The 18,056-nt window shown below is 31.1% G+C and overlaps 3 protein-coding genes across 5 annotated transcripts; all 3 read right to left on the reverse strand.

The window, feature by feature from the left end:
* Nucleotides 1-258: 258 nt before the first annotated feature.
* LOC115707415 (16 kDa phloem protein 1) lies at nt 259-1,455 on the reverse strand. The gene is made up of 5 exons (XM_030635372.2): nt 1,267-1,455; nt 1,074-1,139; nt 857-995; nt 628-763; nt 259-479 (listed from the first exon to the last, which is right to left on the reverse strand). The coding sequence occupies exons 1-5, from the start codon at nt 1,331-1,333 to the stop codon at nt 429-431; spliced, it is 459 nt and encodes a 152-aa protein (XP_030491232.2). The 5' UTR covers nt 1,334-1,455; the 3' UTR covers nt 259-428.
* A 4,085-nt stretch (nt 1,456-5,540) lies between these two features.
* On the reverse strand, nt 5,541-7,663 carry LOC115708048 (16 kDa phloem protein 1). Its single transcript, XM_030636219.2, has 5 exons — nt 7,444-7,663; nt 7,243-7,308; nt 6,987-7,125; nt 6,699-6,834; nt 5,541-5,765 (listed from the first exon to the last, which is right to left on the reverse strand). The coding sequence occupies exons 1-5, from the start codon at nt 7,508-7,510 to the stop codon at nt 5,712-5,714; spliced, it is 462 nt and encodes a 153-aa protein (XP_030492079.2). The 5' UTR covers nt 7,511-7,663; the 3' UTR covers nt 5,541-5,711.
* A 5,244-nt stretch (nt 7,664-12,907) lies between these two features.
* LOC115706268 (serine/arginine-rich SC35-like splicing factor SCL30) lies at nt 12,908-16,450 on the reverse strand. Of its 3 annotated transcripts, none has more exons than XM_061104077.1 (8): nt 16,300-16,450; nt 15,614-15,833; nt 15,455-15,532; nt 14,256-14,420; nt 14,107-14,153; nt 13,733-13,814; nt 13,474-13,647; nt 12,908-13,288 (listed from the first exon to the last, which is right to left on the reverse strand). In XM_061104077.1, the coding sequence occupies exons 2-8, from the start codon at nt 15,823-15,825 to the stop codon at nt 13,204-13,206; spliced, it is 843 nt and encodes a 280-aa protein (XP_060960060.1). In that variant the 5' UTR covers nt 15,826-15,833; nt 16,300-16,450; the 3' UTR covers nt 12,908-13,203. The 3 variants fall into 3 exon arrangements, with proteins under 3 accessions (XP_060960060.1, XP_060960066.1, XP_060960068.1); XM_061104083.1 differs by having other exon boundaries at nt 15,614-15,826; nt 16,300-16,445; XM_061104085.1 differs by having other exon boundaries at nt 15,614-15,829; nt 16,300-16,382.
* Nucleotides 16,451-18,056: the final 1,606 nt, after the last annotated feature.

Below are 18,056 nucleotides of genomic sequence, written 5' to 3' on the forward strand. Positions count from 1 at the left end.
AAAGTAGTTAAAGCTTTGGATCGGAAGGGCTGCCCTCCTGATAGGAGTTTTTTGCATTTATCTTTGTTAGTTTTAGATTTAGTTAAGCAAATTTCGGATTGTAAGTTTTTTTTTTTTTTTTATAAATCCTCGTTTTAATTCTGTTACAGATGGACTAGCAAAAAGAGCTAGATTTTCTTGTCAAATGGCTGGTGTTTATCAAGGGGAGGGAATCCATGTGGTTCCTCTCCATCCTTCTTCTTAATGAACTTGTTGTTCTTTCAAAAATAAAAATAAATAAATAACATTTTGTTAAATTCATTACAGCAATTACTCACTATATACAAAGATATTTCAAACATAAATATATTAATAAAATGAAAAATAAATCAATAAAAGAACTTCGAGTCTTTCTAGCTATTTGGGACTTTGGAATAGCATAAGAAAATCTAGAAATTGCTCTCTTTCCATCCTCCAAATTTCTCCCATTTTTGTTCCACCTGCAAAATATATACAACAACAAAACATTGTCAGAAAGTTATCAGATACACCAAACATTATTTACTTGATCATTCTTATAGCAAATTTTTTTGGTCATATGAAGAAGAAATAAGTGTTCTATCTTCTCAAAAAAAAAAAAAATTGTACCTTGCGAGTGAAAGTTACACCAACTTGAATCTCTCCTCGATATTTTTGGTCAGCGCCAACTACACGGTATTTACTCGTTTGTAGTTGAGCACTTCCTTTCTCAACTCCTATAGCCAATAAATCCTTCACATAGATCCTGCATTATTATTCATTCAAATCATATTTAATTACATAATAATAATCAAATTAAATTAGGTACTAATAATAAATTACAGTCTCCTATACGTACGTAGCATGACCGATGAAATCATCAGTAGAAAAAGTGTCCTTGTCTAGAATTTTGAAGGTGATCTTGTAGTTATCTCCAGAACCTGGATAATCTGCTCTAAAGCTCAATTTTTGGTTCCATGATGGGCTACTCCCTTGTCCTGCATTCCCACCATTTTTAGATTAATTATTTATTTCATTTTTTTTTGTAAATAAAAATAATTGACTAAACTAATTACCTCGGGCTACAAGACTCTTGCGCTCTTGATCTTTGTATTGAATCAGTACATAGGGATCCATATCACCTACAAAATATAATTAAGTACTCTTATAAATTGACACATTGATCATCATCTATACAATAATTTCAAAATATAAATTAAGGTCAATAGATTAAGAGATATAATTAGTCATATATATAAAAGTATGTACCAAAAAAATCAGTGTCTCCAAGACCCTTAGCATTCACCAAAAAGACCTCCATAATTCCAGTTGCCATGTTGTATATAATCTCTCCCTAATTAAGAAAGAAACGTCTAATATAATGAGATTAGATGATTTTTGATTTTGATGTAAGACTAATATGTAATGAAAAATGATAATGGAAAGTGATCTTGACATGATTTGTATCAAAGTATTTATAAGGTTAAGTTTCACAAATGCACTAAATTAATTAGTCAGGTACGGTCTTCTACGTCATAGCTAGTCAAACCAGCCGCCAGTTTGGTTTGCCTCCAATAATGAATATATTTGGCTTTACCCCAATTGACTCTTTCATTTTGAACATCTTACTTGAATGTTTAAACAACAAGACATAAGATCTCATCTCCAATAGTACTCATTTTTTAGCTTTAAAATAAAGAATTATTTTTATTATTGTTGCTTCAATCGCTCTCTTCTATAACTAGTATTTAATTATTTTAATAATATTTTATAATTTAAATTAATTATCACATATAAATTAATATCATAAGACAACAAAAAATAGTAATAATAATTTTGATTAAATATTATTAAAAAACTAGAGAGTTACTTGTTCTGTTATTTATTTTTCATTATAGAGAGTAATTTTTTATATGGTTAATTAGAATTTATTTTTTTAAGTCTCACTTTCTATTTCAACTAAAAAATGCATTTAGAGAGCATAGTTATTAAAAATGCTTATTACTAATGTAATTTTGTATCCCATCTCACTTATTTTATTTTAATAATAATTATATAAAATCACTAACTATTTACAAGGTTTTATTTTACAATAGCGGTGGTCTGGTGGGCACTATAATGCGCAAGCAATGCTGTTATATTATTATTACTTATTAAAGGATGGTTTTGAGAAGATACTATTCTAAACTTTTATGTTTGTCGAGTTTGTTAATTAGAACTTTTATTTTTTTAAATAATATAAAATAATAATATCTTAAGCTAATTACTTGTCATAAGAAATCGTAATAATAATATAATCATTATATATTTGTATATATTTGTGTTAGAAAAATTAAAATATAAATTTACTAAAATTACGAGATACTATTTTATACCATTATAAAAAATATAATAATTTAATTTATTGTTTAATAAAATAAAAAGTATGATCAATAATTACATATAGAACTCTTTTTTTTTTTTGAAAAAGAATTACATATAGAACTTTTGTAATAAAAATATACAACTTCTTCCTAATTAACCTCCAATAAAAAAATAAAAATAAAAACTTGGCTTATTTCGGCATCGGAAGCACGTGTGATCTAAAGAACTTTTGCTAGTTCATATAATAAAATACTTTTGGGGTCAAAAAGGGTAAGATCTGACGGCTTAATATAAACAAATTTAATTGATTGTTTGTTTGTTTATTTATTATTATTATTTTTAAAAAAATGATTAGGACATTTTCAAAAGCAGCAACCACACTGTTGCAATATTTTAATATTCAACTTGGTATAAAACAAACTCTCTATCTACATTAATTATAAATGTACTAGTTAATTAGTCAAAATTAGATGAACTTTGATCTTTTCTTATAGAGTAATGCTAAAAGGCACCAGTTGTGTCTAGCATCCTCCTACGTGTTAATATCGCTATTGGTTCAACTAAGTATCGGGTCCCATATAATTTAATATAATAGTTTTTAGGGAGTGTCGCTAACCAATCGCAACGCAACATGTCGAGAATGTGCTAGGCACCACTGGTGCCTAATAGCAATGCTCTTTCTGAGAAATGCTAAAGGGTACCAGTAGTGTTTAGTACCCTCCTACGTGTTAATATCGCTATTGGTCCAACTAAGTATCGGGTCCCATCAGTGGCGGACACAGACTTTGATTGTAGGGGGGCATAAAAAAAATTCTAATAAAAAATATCACAATGCCAAAAAAAAATTGTGTATTGAAAAAATATAAATATTAAACACCAACTCATTCAATTTGATATTTAAAAAATAAAATATACTCAATATCCCAAAATATTTAACAAAATAAATCAAACTCATATATTTAAAGTTCGAGTTTTCATATTTTGAAAGCGATGAATGATAGATTCATTGGTAATAGTATTGAATACATCTTTTTCGAGATACACAGTCAAGCTATCATTTAGCCATTAATCTTCCATTTTGTTGCGCATTTGATTTTTCACAATGTTCATAGCTGAAAATGCCCTTTCAACTGAAGTTGTTGCAACTGGCAATGTTAATGCCAATTTAATAAGTAAATATACCAATGAATATACCTCATGCTTTCTTGTCTCCACTAATCTTATTGAAAGATTAACAGTTCCTTTCAATTTTGAAAATTCAGCATGGGAACGCAAATCATCAACATAAGTTTGAAGTTGAAATTCTAGTACCCTCAAATACACTATAGAAAAATCATGTGGATAGAGTTGAGCAAGACGGAGTAGCTTTTCCTTGTCAAAAGCATAGAAAGAATTATTGGGAGACAAACACGCCAAACAAAGTAACAACTCAATGTTAGCCTCATTAAAACGATTATTTAGCTCTTGTAGTTGTAAATCTATCACACTGTTGAAAAAATCAATACGAAAATAGTAAAAATTTGTAAGCTTTGGAGCTCTACATCGTGATTTCCCTTGAGCACAATACATACCATCCATATTTATCACATTAATATTGAACTCAACACAAAAATTAGAAACTTCTTCTACTAAAGTCTATGAAGTAGTAACTGACTTAACAACTTAGTTGTTGCAACCACCGACTTTAAGATTCATTTCCTAAATCTATAAATACCACCATCCTCATCATTAGAAAGAAAAACACAGTAGATGATTTTGAGAGCAGAGATCGAGAGTGAAATTGAGAGGTACAGAGAAAAGAGAGATTAAGTTTAGGGATTTGTACGAAGAAGCATCTGTAGATGAAGGAGCTTCTTGGGTAAGAGTGTGAGAGATAAAATTTTTGAGAGAATTCTAATAGAGGATCGATCTTTACTGTAATGTACATTTGTTCTTGCTCAATCAATAAAGATATTTTGGCGATGTGTCAAAACTGGAGTAGAGTCATAGATCACATCGATCTATAAGACTTGAACCAGTATATATCTTTGTGTTGTTTTTACTATTTTCTTGCTTTAATCTTTTCTGGTTTTAATTACTCTATTCTAAGCTATTTTATCTCTAATTCTTAGTTATAAATTTTGTGACCTTGTCATTACTAATTATTTGTTATTTGTTTTAAACTTTTTAATTTTCCAACATAAATGCTAGAGCGAGATATATCTCATAAACAAAAAAGATAATTACATAAGGCACCATTTTTTGTAAAAAAAAATTACATTTTTACGTTTAAATTTTTTATATATATTTTTACGGTTTTTCATAGAAACAACAAGAAATTACATCAAAATAACGTGCAGATAACAAAAAATTAATAATAAATTAACAAGAGTACAACATAAAAAGACCGTATTTTTTGTAAATAAAATCAGAAAAATTGTAAAAATATTTAAAATTCCGTGAAACCGTAATTTTGTAATTTTTTTTTGTTGTTTTTGTGTATTTATGAAATTATCCTTAAATAAAAATAATACTCATGAGATATCACACTTTGAGTACACTTACAATAAAAAATAACCACCAATATTATGTCACCACTCATAAAAATCATATTATTTTTTACATTCACACATTTCACTAAATTTTGTCCTCTATTGCATACCTAAACTAAATCACTTGAAAGTTTCACAAACTACTTCCAACATATTTAGATAACTTATCAATTTAAAATTATATTAATAAAAAAATGTGGAACACAAAATTTCAAATATTTCCATACATATTTTTGTAAAACTTTACACTTTTTATTGTTATTGTTTTACACTTATTTGAGTGAGTAAGATAATTTATTCTTTATATTTAATTTATAATTATAACACAAATTTCTTAACGGAACTATTTTCTCTTTCAATAGACAAAGGAGAAGATAAAACACATTACTTTAATGCAAATAAAATCATATAACAGAAATAGAGTTTGAGCATTGCTATTAACACCGTATAAATGTGATAATGGTTAGCAATTTTTTATATTATTTATTAAATAAAAAAGTGTAAAACCTAATTTTAAATTGTATCAATAACCATTTGTCAACTCTTGTAGTGGCTAGCACTTTAAAGTTCCCTTAAGATCATTGAAGCACAATTATTTTTTACAACATTAGTTAATTATTAACTATACCTTTTCAAATTATAGTTGAATGATAACGAAATCTATGTCATTACAATTAGAAGGATCATTTCTTGAAACTAATTACAAAGAGAACCTAATAAGACAAATTCACAAATAAATAAAAGAATAATACAGAAGAAAATAAACTCAAATTAATGAAGTTTTGAATATATATCTATAAGGTAATAATTTAAGGGAATCTAAAAATTGCTTTCTTTCCATCCTCCGTACCTCTCTCCATTGTCACGTTCTTCCTGCAAAATTCATAACAATTAAAATTACAAAACTTGTACATTATTTTTGTGTAAACAAAATGTGAACTCATATATATATTATATAATATATATAACGTGCCAAGCCACGTAGTGTTAGTTTTATTTAATATTTTAGTTTTTTATTTGAATTAATAATTAAAATAGTACAATTATTTGAACGATTTATTTTATAAAAATAAAATATGTGTCAGTATATTTAGTAAGTAAAATATAGTTGTGTTATAATAATGTATGTTATCAATAGTAAAATGTACATTAATCTTCTAATTGAAAAAAGTTTTATTATCTCATTTCATATCTAATAATAGCTACACAACTATATATTTATAGACTTTCACATTCTTTGCAAATTACTAATAAGCACCAATAATATTTTCATATTCTAATATTTTTCAACCTTCTACTCTTGGTGGTAAAATTAAAAATAAAACTAAAAATAAGCACAAACATATAAGGTAAATACTAATTACAGTCCATTTTATCTTTTTTTTATTATTATTTTTTTAAGCTCAAGCCCAAAAATGTCTAAGCCAACACAATCAATATTCTTTTATATTATCTTTTCTAAATATTTTATCTATATTTTTCTTTTTTAAAAAATAAATAAAAAAATTATTAATATTCTCCCAACATAGGTTTGTTAGAGAGATATGTGGCTAAGATGATTTTTTTAATTTAAAAAGAGATTATTAATATTTAAAAGATTGTTTATTTAAAAGATTGTTTAATTTTTTGGGTTTAATTATTGGGTTTATTTTTTAACGGGAGATCAAACCTAATCGTTAAATTTAACAGAATATTCTTTTATTTTTAAGTATATTCTGTTAAACCAAGAATGTTAAACCAATAAATGTCGTTAGATAAGCACTTTTAATATATAAAGATATAATATAATGTAGTTGATAATAGTACCTTGAGAGTAAAAGTTACACCAACTTGAATCTCTCCACGATATTTTTGGTTAGCGTCGACCACTCGGTATTTGCTAGCATGTAGTTGAGCAGTTCCTTTCTCAGCTCCAAATGCTAATAAATCCTTAACATAGATCCTGCAATAATATTCATTCATTCATTCAAATACATATACATAAGTACATAATCATTTAATTTAACAAATTGTGACCAAAATTAATCGAACATATATTTATGAACTGAAAAAACTAAAAGCAAAGCAGGTATATATAGGACAGTTATATCTTACGTAGTTTGGCCTATGAAATCATCAGTGGAAAATGTGTCCTTGTCTAGGATTTTGAAGGTGATCTTGAAGTTATCTCCAGAACCTGGATAATCTGCTCTGAAGCTGAATTTTTCATTCCATGATGGGCTGCTACCTTGTCCTGCATCCCCACATTTTAGAGTTTTTAATTAATTAATTACTGTATTATTTCATTACAAAACCAATATAAACATACATGTATTAATTGACTTGGTCATAGATGACATGAAAAACTAACCTCGGGCTACGGTGCTCTTTCGTTCTTGGCCTTTGTATTGAATCAGCACATAAGGATCCATGTCACCTATCAAACATAACAAAGACACACAATTATAACACCGATCAAACTAATAATCCTTTAAAAGTAAAATGAAATGATAATTAAGATGTGATCTTCATGATGAGATATATATATTTATTTATATATATATATTTATACCAATAAAATCGGTGTCTCCAAGACCCTTTGCGTTCACTAGCATGACCTCCATAATTCCAGTAGCCATATCAAGTCTTGTCCTCTGAGAATTTAACGTTTTGAAAATGAGATTTTGATGTTTAGTGTTAAGGTGAATAGATGAAACTATATTCTATGACAATATATATGAAAGTATTTATAGGATTAAGAAATAAGATTCTGAAATGAAGTGCATAGAACTAATACAATACAATCAAGTCCCAGTCAAGTAAGATATGCAGCAGCCGCCATGGATTTAAATATTTAATGATGTAATTGATCTAGGATTAAGATTGTACAAGTCAAGTCCTATACCCTATTCTATTCCTTTGACCATTTCCAAACAGCCTAATTGACTTATTATAAAGACAAGTGACAATTGAGATGACATTACATAAATTAAAGGAGACATGTTTTAAAGGTCAAGGGTAGGGGTAATGTAAAATCCGACGGCTTCCAAATAATTATAATTTTCCAGTTTTTTTTCCATATATTAGAAAGAATATTCACTTGATTTTCAGATTCACAATAGCCATCATTTATTTTATTTTTTATTTTTTACAAAAGCCATCGTAGATTTACTTACTTAAAAGTAGTGTTTTATAAGTTTAAATAAAGTAAATCCCCACTCTGTATGTAGCAACACTAGAAAAAACTGCTACTTTTAGTGACAACTGCAAGTCTCGATTACAAGGCCACAAGTTTAATATCACCTGTTACTTTTGTCTTTGTTGCCGCCTTCATCATGCGCTGGATAAAGTTCTTCAAGCTCTCTCCCGCCTGTTGCTTAAAATTAGTGATGGAGCTCATTTTCATGTCATAATCACGAGCAGTAATAAATTATTTTCTTAAGGTAGACTGCAACTCCTTCCAGGAATGGATTGATCCAGTAGCCAGTCTCTTCCATTAATCTTTAGCATATTCGGTACGGGTCAGTGAGAAGTACAGACATTCAGCATCCTCGCTGACTCTTGCCACCTGCATCATCTTGTTGTATTTGGCTAGATGAGTCTTAGGATTAGTGCACCCATCACTAATATCTATTCAATTCAATATCACATGTTGATCCTAGATCAAATGATCTTAATCCTGATATGGTTAGGTTCGATCTCAAGAATATTATACATATTCTTTGATTTGTTAGTTAAGCCTACTTTTGGGTCAGGGTGATACGTACATTTTGGGTACATGATAGTATAATTGAGTGGGAGCGCTAACATAAATATGGAGTCTATAACTTCTATAGGAATTTAGAAGTGAAACGATGATATCCTTCGAGCTTGGCTAAACAGAGATAAATGGTTGAGATCTCATTTCACTTCGCTGAAATATCATTTATACGGAGCTAAGTGTTTTAAGGATAAAATATATTGAAGGTGTAACGGTAATTTAGTTCCTATTCAATGTAGATCATCTATTAGAGGGTCATTGATCAAATTAGGATTATAACAATGGATAACTAATAGCGTATCTATATCGTGGAACATATAGAGCGTTCTATATGACTGAGAGTGCAATTCCAAGTTCTATGTGTGGATTCAATAAGGAATTAATAAGTTAGGGAATTTACTTGGTGAATTCGGTTCGACTTATTGGAAGCTCGGTTATATAGGCCCATGGTCCCCATACTAGTTGAGACCATATTGCTTGTAAGACTCAGTTAATTGATTTTAATTAATCAATTATAATTCTAAAGTTAGACTATGTCTACTTTGTGAATTTTCACTAAGCAAGGGCGAAATTGTAAAGAAAAGAGATTCTAGGTTTATTTGTTAATTAAGAGACTTTATATGTCTAATTAATAAATATATTAAATGACAATATTATTTAATAATTAATTTTTAGTTATTAAATAATAGGAATTGGCATTTAAGGGGTTAAATTGAAAAATTGGTATTTTTGAGAAATTGGGATGGAAAAATGACAAAATGGTAAAATTACAAAGTGGGCCCAATCCAACATCCTATGGCCGGCCACACTAAGTATTTACCATTTATTTTTCTATTATTTTAATGCTAAATAAATCTAACCTAAACCTAGGTGGTTACCTATAAATAGATAGTGATGGCTCTCATTCACACTTAACTTTGTTAACTTTGTCAGATGAAATTTGAGCCTCCTATTCTTTCTCTATAGCCGCCACTTCCCTTCTCTTTTCCTCTTCAATTTCGAACCTTGAGTGAATGAGTGAGTGCACACACACATCAAGTGGTATCTCAATCATAGTGTGTAGGAGATTCCAAACAACAAGAAGGAGAATCAGCTTCAAGGAAGGAGAGAAAGAGATCCAAGTTCAGATCTTGGTGATGCTCTGCTACAGAAAGGAATCAAGGGCTAGAGATCTGAATGGAAGGAGTCATTATATTCTGCTGCACCCAATGTAAGGTTTTCTAAACTTTATATGTGTTTATTTTCATTGTTTTAGAATTCATATTAGGATGTTAATGAAACATACATGGTAGTAAATCTAGATCCTGGTAAAATATTTCCAACAATACTCTCCATTGTCCTCCTCTTCCTCATCATTCTCAACATCTCCTTCATTATCGATGTGGTCATGCTAGTTGTGTAGATCATCCTCTTGATTTTTAATGTTGGATGTATCCCCCCTTATCGCATCGCTCGACTGGGCGTGCTCTAGCGAGAAGGGGTTTACTTCCTCCATAACAGTCTCGAGGCTGCCTAGAAGAGTCTTCTAAGGAACCGTCTTTCGTGTGAAAACTATGGTAGCAATAACACTACAGGTTTTTCATCTTTTTTACTCTCAATGAAAGCACAAAAATATTTACCGAGATTTTTGAAAACTAAATATTTGAGAACTAAAGAAATAACAAAATGCAAAAATGAAGAGATGGAGATTATTTACGTGGTTTGGCTGAACCTTAGTCCACGAGTCAGTCTATTAGTCTCAAAGGGCGTATTTAATGTGTTTATAATATTTTTGCAGGAAATTCTAACTTTGTACTCTTAGTTTCTCTTGAAGAAGAAGAAGACGAAGAGTAATATTGGCAGAGTTTTAACTATGTAGGTCATGATCCTCCCTTTGTATGAAAATAGAAGGGTATTTATAGACAAGGTGGCGAGTATGGACATGCCCATGACCCGCCTAGGGTTTCTGCTAAAACCCCACTAATGGGGTAAATTACATGCAATATGAGAGTTGACTATTGGGTCCTTTGAAAACAATTGCGCCTGTGCCTGTTACAGCTGGACAATTAGGGACCATTTGTACTATGTGGATACGTGTCGCTCAAAGGTTTATCCTTTAAAAGTAAAGTCCACGTGTCGCCCAAAGCTTTTACCTTTAAAAGCAGGGGTCTATAATATCTGTCTGGAAAAAAAAGGTGGTGGAAGTGTACACACTACCAGCCTGGACACAGGAGACAAAATCTGATCCTTTGTCAGAATAGCATAACTGTCACTTAGTGACCTGGCTTCTACCAAAGGTAGACATCTACGACACTCTTAAGAGGTTGACATCCGCACTTTTGAGTACCTGTCCAGGTATCATCTAGGCTGGCTTCCATATTTGGACCTCTCCGTGTCTGGGAGAGATAATAAGTCTTTTGCGTTCGGGAAGCTAGGATAGAGCAAATTATACTTCCATGTATCTTCTCAGTCTTTACTTGCTCTTGGATATGCGAGGCTTCCCCGTGACAGGATTGTAATGGAGGACTTTAATTAAGAAATTATGAGGCTAATCTCTTCCTTTAAATATCACGTGTCACATGCTTAAAAACATGGATAATATATATATATTATAATTTGTATACAATTATATATGTGAGGGAGAGAGGAGAAGATAGAGATTATATGTATCTTTTTTTTTATGATGAAAGTAAGTGAGGATTGAAGAGTGAGGAGATTAGATTTAGGTTTAATTTTTTTTTCAGGTGTAACGAGTGGAACACACCAAACCCGTTTCAAACCCGGACTAGAAACCCTCTAAACTCAATGTTACAATGGGCGGGTTTGGTATGCAATTTCCTACACCCAAACTTGAAAAATCCAACCCAGCCAAATCCACCCGATGTGCACCCTTACGAGATGTAATGTAAAAGTGTGAGGTAAAATAAATAAAATGAAATTTTAGTGAAATATTTTAAAGAATAGAGAAGAAAGTTGTTGTGAGTGCTCTAAGAAATTTATCTAGCACTATTCATTCTTCAAATGTAGCTACACACTATTCATAATTCAAACTTATTTTAACTTTTTCTTCTTCTTTTCTCTTTCTTTCTCTCTCATATTTTTCATTTAAATAAATAAATAGTATCTAAATATATAATATTTAAATGATATAATATAAATATAAAGAAATTTATGTTTGGTGTGATGTAAAAATTTCAAGTAAAATAGAAAAAGTAAGTTTTCGGTATAGTATTCTGAAGGATATAGTAGAGAAGTTGATGGGAGTGCTACTAATTCTCTATTTTAAAGAATCAATATGAATCATCTGATGGATTTCTTTTTTAGCACATTTCTTTAAATATTACAGCTTTGTATATTATAGAGAAGTTGTTGGGAGTGAAACCTAGAGTTTTGATTTGTAACCATCATAAACTCAATGATTTTTTTAGGGGCTTAAGCATTCAATACTAGAAAATCTATAATTTTCGTCGAATTTCTTTAAATATGTGTATGTCTTAGATTTCAAATCATTAGATTTTGAGATAAATGTGTAGTATCGATTACTTTCAAATCTACTTTCAAGTTTCAACAATTCAAAAACTAAATCTGCTTACAAATTTAAGACACTAACAAAGTCCGCACTGATAGAACTAGACAAAAAATTATAGTTTTACTAATATTATATACTTATGCTGTTAAAAAAAATATTAATTTTATGCCGCTTACAAACTTAAAACTTTAGTACTTACGCCATAAACATCTCTCTTTGTAAATAGGGGTTTCGGTAAAAAAAAAAAAAAGTTGTAAATATGACTACCGATTTTGTCCAATGTAGTCTCAAATTTCACTGGTTGTTAGACATAGGACAGCTTCATGCAGGTCGGGTTTAGGCCAAGTATTGGCTTTGTATTTGTACTCTTTCATTTTCAAAAATTTTCTATTTTATTTTGTTTAAATAAAAAGTTAAAAACTTGTTAATTTGGATTCAAATTTTACCGTCCTTTATGTTATAATATTTACCGATTCGATAATTTATATAGCTAGGAACATAACTTAAGATTGAATAATAGTTTATTATTGGGTTGACTTTCAGATCTAAAAGTTACAAGTACTCACGTCACAAACTTCATTAGTTCACACCATCTACTCTAGTCTTGCCACGTCTTTCGCTTGTGAACTGCAGCAATTGTAATATTTTAGCTTTCAAACATAGGAATTTTCAGCTTCAATTCTATGTCAAGATCAAAGTTTGAATTTCAAACTGTATTTTATCTCGTTCAACAAATTTCCTACCACTATTTTTGTGGGTACCTTGACATAACGAAGTTGGAAGTTTAATTAACTGAAAAACCATTCAAGTAAATAGTTGATGTTTCAACATTCATTACAACAAACAAAGCCACTACTACCACTAACAACTATAGTTTCTCACAACCGCAGAGCAGAGCATACTATATATATTTATATGATATAGTTGTCTTCATCCAGAATCACAATTAGCAAATCTCACCAGAGGTTACTTTTCCAACATGCATCTCACGAAAGAACATGTTTTAACCTATAGAATGATCATCTGGCCAACATTAACAACCAAATGGACTCTCTGCGACCCAATTATCGACTACGCCTCGATCCAGGTGGTGATATGGATGTTCTAACCCACTCACCTTGAGGTTCCTCAGCTTCATATGCAGATTTCCTATATAACAAGAACATGAAATTATAAACCTATGATAATAAGCACAAATCGTATGGATTAAATTAAAACACAAACCAACTGCTCTTCAACATCTATGAAGTATAATACGGTAGAGAGTGAGAATCATATTGCTTCACTATAAAGGTCTAAGTGCCAGCGAGATACTCTTATAGTCCTATCCTTACCCATCGTTAGTTGGATTTTTCTCAGCACCACTGTCATAACCAGGAGAATATGACCTGCGATTGTTATCACCATCTCGCTCCCGGGGTGGACCTCTTGGTGATCGTGGGGGCTCAGCATCTCTCCCCGGGGAAACAGAGTAGTCAGCCCTGCGCTTTGGAGCAGGAGAGCGAGACCTGCCAGGGTTTAAATAAAAACCAGTTGAGTTGACACTTCACTACTAACAAAAGTAAGGTGACACATGCAACAAAGACTACTTACCTTGAACGGTATCGACCTCTAGAACCTGACGGATAACGAGGAGGAGAGCGCGAATGGGATACAGAACGAGATCGCGAACGCCCTGAGGTTGCATTAAAAAAGAGAACAGACTTTTACTTAGCTTATTCAAAAGGCAATAAAAATATATTTATCAAATACAAAGTTGTAATGATTTATAGATAGCCATGTAACTATTGAGAAGTAAAAATAGTTATTAGTCCAGCATTTTGTCTTTGCGACCAATAATTTTAGCAGTGAATTGGACGTCCCCAATGATTTGGGTAATGGATTAAAATTAAGAAAACATTAAAACTAAATAAAAAAAAATCAACACTACATGAAGGATGATACAAGAATATTAAGTAGACACTCACCATAATAAGAGGAACGCCTTTCGCCATAACTTGATGGAGGCCCTCGGCTGAAAGAGACAAAATGTTTAGAATTTCAAAACATATATACAAGGAAAAAAGTATGATTTTTTTTTCTTTTTATCTTCTTATGAGAGAAGAGAACAAATTACCTAACCCTGGTTCTTTGACGCATCTCCTCTGGCCTTTTCCTGGTCTCTGCAGCAACAACAACTGATATCTCCCTTCCAGCAAAAATTTTCCCATTCATGTGGTACTGAGCCTCTGAAGCCTCATAAGAATCTACAAACTGGACAAATGCAAATCCTCGAGGTTCCCTGCAGACAAAAAGGAACAAACTTCATTCAAAGTAAAGCACAATATTAGTAGATACTGACACAGAATGGCCAAATTTCAGCATACAATTTTACCCACATTATCATTATGGATTATAACTTACAGTCGTACACATCTCACATTAGCCTTGGAGCACTTCCACATAAGTGGATACTGTATTTATACAAAGCAGGTATATTGAGGCTTAGTAGCTGACCTTTTCTTTACAGTCAAGTATGAAAGGTAACTTCAAAAGATCCAAATGACTTGGAAAGTCTTCAAAATCTTGTAATTATAAGAAGCACTTGAAACCAACGTGTCTCGAAACTAAAAAATCTTCAAATGTAGGCTTCAAAATGCCAAGTATCAACCTTCTTCCTCATCAAACTTCTAATGATAGTGTACTTAAAAAATATCTCTTCATAAATGGAACATGCTTCATTTGAGCATTACTCTAACAAGCTTCATATACCACTATGTTAGGCAAAGATAAACAGAAGGCCTTCATCAAATGTAGGGCTTGGGCTTGTTTTAACTTCAAAGTTCAAACCAACACACCCCTGACAAACCAGTTCAGAAATCCACTATAAAAGAAGAAAATAAAGCCTTTATGAGTAGTTTAGAAAATTTAAAAGGAAATGCCCTACTGTCGCAATCCCTAGGTAGTAGGCGAATGTGATATGGCATCTGCAACGACTAACAATTCAATATATTTGTCTTATCAATCCCAAGAACTTCAGTCCTAAGGCTACGCAAAAATGGATAAAACAAAACCAAAAAAAGGGTTTAAACTGCTAATTGCAGTTAACTTCAAGGAAGTCGGCATCCTTATGTAACTTATCTACAAGCCCAGATAAGAATAAGTCATAGCATGAAATCTGGTTAAGAGGCCTTCCACATGCACTAGCGCAGAATCTCAACTCTATTGCTACAATTTTAATATCAATACTGTACAATCAAGGAAGCACAAAAAATGTAAAGCAAATCTAGCCACAGCATTCACAATGTTTTTGGCAATTTATGCAAAGAGACTCACCCTGTGTAATAGTCCTTTGGGATATAGACATCCCTAACAACTCCAAATCTCTCAAATGGTGCCCGTAACTCTTCTGGTCTGCAGAAAGGTATTAAAAGTTGTCATGAAACATTTTAGCTACACAATTAAATTAAACAATGGCATAGTATAGACAAAAACCTGCAATCAAGAGGAATATTGCGGACTAAAAGGCTTCCATTCTGATCTTTGCGCCTTCCATAACCGCCACCGCCACCGCCACCACCTCCGCCGCCTCCACCACCACCACCACCACCACCATAACCCCTTCTAGGGGGGCTTCTTCCTCGACCACCATAGTCTCTCGAGTCTCTCCTTGGAGGACTATAGTACTGTGGACTGTATCTCCTCATCCTACTGCCTAAAAAGTTAGTATGATTAACAATCCCTATAAATTCTCTTAAAAGAACTTAAGCAACCAAGTCCAGAACAGATATCAGAACACTATATGCATTTTAAGCCTTTATCAAAATTGTACTTGAAACAAGTATCAAAAATTTTTCATTCAAGCTACTACATGATTTTGTACTAGATAAAAGACCGTTTATTTCATCTTTAATCGTTTTCTCGCCAAAAAGATACAGGTGTATCGTTAAAACTCCATAAAATCTCAGCTCAAAAGAGGGGAAAAAACTGTAAAATTAAAAGGAGAATAAAAATGTAATTTTTGGGATCAAAAGCCAATGTTGGAATGAAGAGTGGCAGTCGGTGAAAATTCCAAGGACTAGATCTTTTGTTTCGATTTGTTCTTCTCATGCGATTTTCTCAGTAACCAAACGTGAAATTTCGTCGGATCAAAATATATACATAAAAACAGAAAATATTACCTGTGCGACGACGTACGTCAACGGGAGAGTGAGTTGTTTTGAGGTAAGCGATCTTTCCCTTAGATCTGAACTGAAGAATTATCAAGCTGACGTCGCTCTCTTTTTCCTTCTTGATATATCTAACCCTAAAACTCGTTATTGGGCTTACTTGCCTTGTTCTCAATGGGCTCAACTAGGCCCAACTAATTGCATTACAAATAGAAATATGGGGGTTTTACAAAAATACTGAGTTTCGTACAAATATTTACAATTTTACTGTCACACGGCTTACTTTTATACAATATCAAGAACAATATCTCCATCTTCTACACCCACGCATAGAACAACTACAGCAACACAAACACACCCGAAAAATAACCATTAATTCTAACGAGATAGAGCAAAACCAGTAAATTCGACATCAAATAAATAATTATGGCAAAACAACATTGAAACAACTCAACAAAAAATAAAAGAAAAGAAGGATTAAAAATAACTAACCATCTTCTAAACATTCTCAACACCATATGCAATAGCGGCTATATTTGCAAGTCCAGTCCTAAAAAATTAGAATAAAAAAACTACTAAAACAAACCTAACCCAAAACAAAAACAAATGTAAAATTATAAAACAGAATAACCACTTAGAAAAATATAAAAGAACCACACACCTCAAAATCTTTTTGTCAATGAGCTCATCAAATGTATTTATAGGAGAATCGAAGTAAAAAAACTACAAAAACAGACATAGAAAAGGAAGAAAAATGTATTTATAGTCTTGATCTTCTACACCCACGAACAGAACCACCACAGTAACACAAGCACCCGAAAAGCAACCATTAATTCTGACGAGATATAGCAAGAACAATGAAACTGACATCAAATAAATAAATCATGACAAAACCGTAAAACAATACTAAAACAAATAGAAAAAAAGATTAAAAAAACTAACTATCTTCTACACAGTCTCAACACCATATGCAATAAAGACTATATTTGCAAGCCCAGATCTAAAAAATCGTAATAAAAAAATCACATTCTTATTTTTCCCAAAAACGTGAGTGAAAATTTCAAAAATTAAAGAAAAAACCGAAAAGAAGATGAAGAAGAAGAATTGAACAAGAAATTTAAAAAAAAAAAAAAAAAAAAAAACATATACTGGAGAGAAAAAAGAGTGAAAAAAAAAATAACTTAAAGATTTTGAAACAAAAATTTTTTATTTAAAAAATGTAACAGATATTAAAGAGGGTCCTATTAAATATGAGACAAGTATCGAAATTAGATATTACAAGTTTTATACTAATAGCCCTTTCAAAAAAAAAAAGTTTTATACTAACAGTATATAAAATAACAGTAAAAATGTTGAAAAACGCATGTCATAGTACAAAAGTAAAATGGTGGTAAAATTACTTGAACTCCCACAAACTGAATGGTTTAACTCTCTAAACCTTTTTTTTTATTAGTTATTTACCCATTCCGTTTAAAAAGCTCTATTAAATGTCAACATGTACTGCCGTTGCATACACAAATGTACATGTGGCAAAATTTAAATGGTCCACATTATTTTAAAATACTTTTAAAATATAAAATAATTTAAAATAAAAATAAATAATAAAATTACAAAAACTTAATTTTTTTCTTTTCCCTTCTTAAAATAAAAATAAATTAATTTTTTTTCTTTTTCTTTTCTTTTTTCTTTTTCTTTTTTTTTTCTTTTGGAACCTTCAGACCCCCCATCCCCTGTTCCTCCTCCTCCTCCTTCTTCAATTCTTCTTCTTC

This window comes from Cannabis sativa, chromosome 1 (genome assembly GCF_029168945.1).
Source record: "Cannabis sativa cultivar Pink pepper isolate KNU-18-1 chromosome 1, ASM2916894v1, whole genome shotgun sequence".
NCBI classification, from domain to species: Eukaryota; Viridiplantae; Streptophyta; class Magnoliopsida; order Rosales; family Cannabaceae; genus Cannabis; species Cannabis sativa.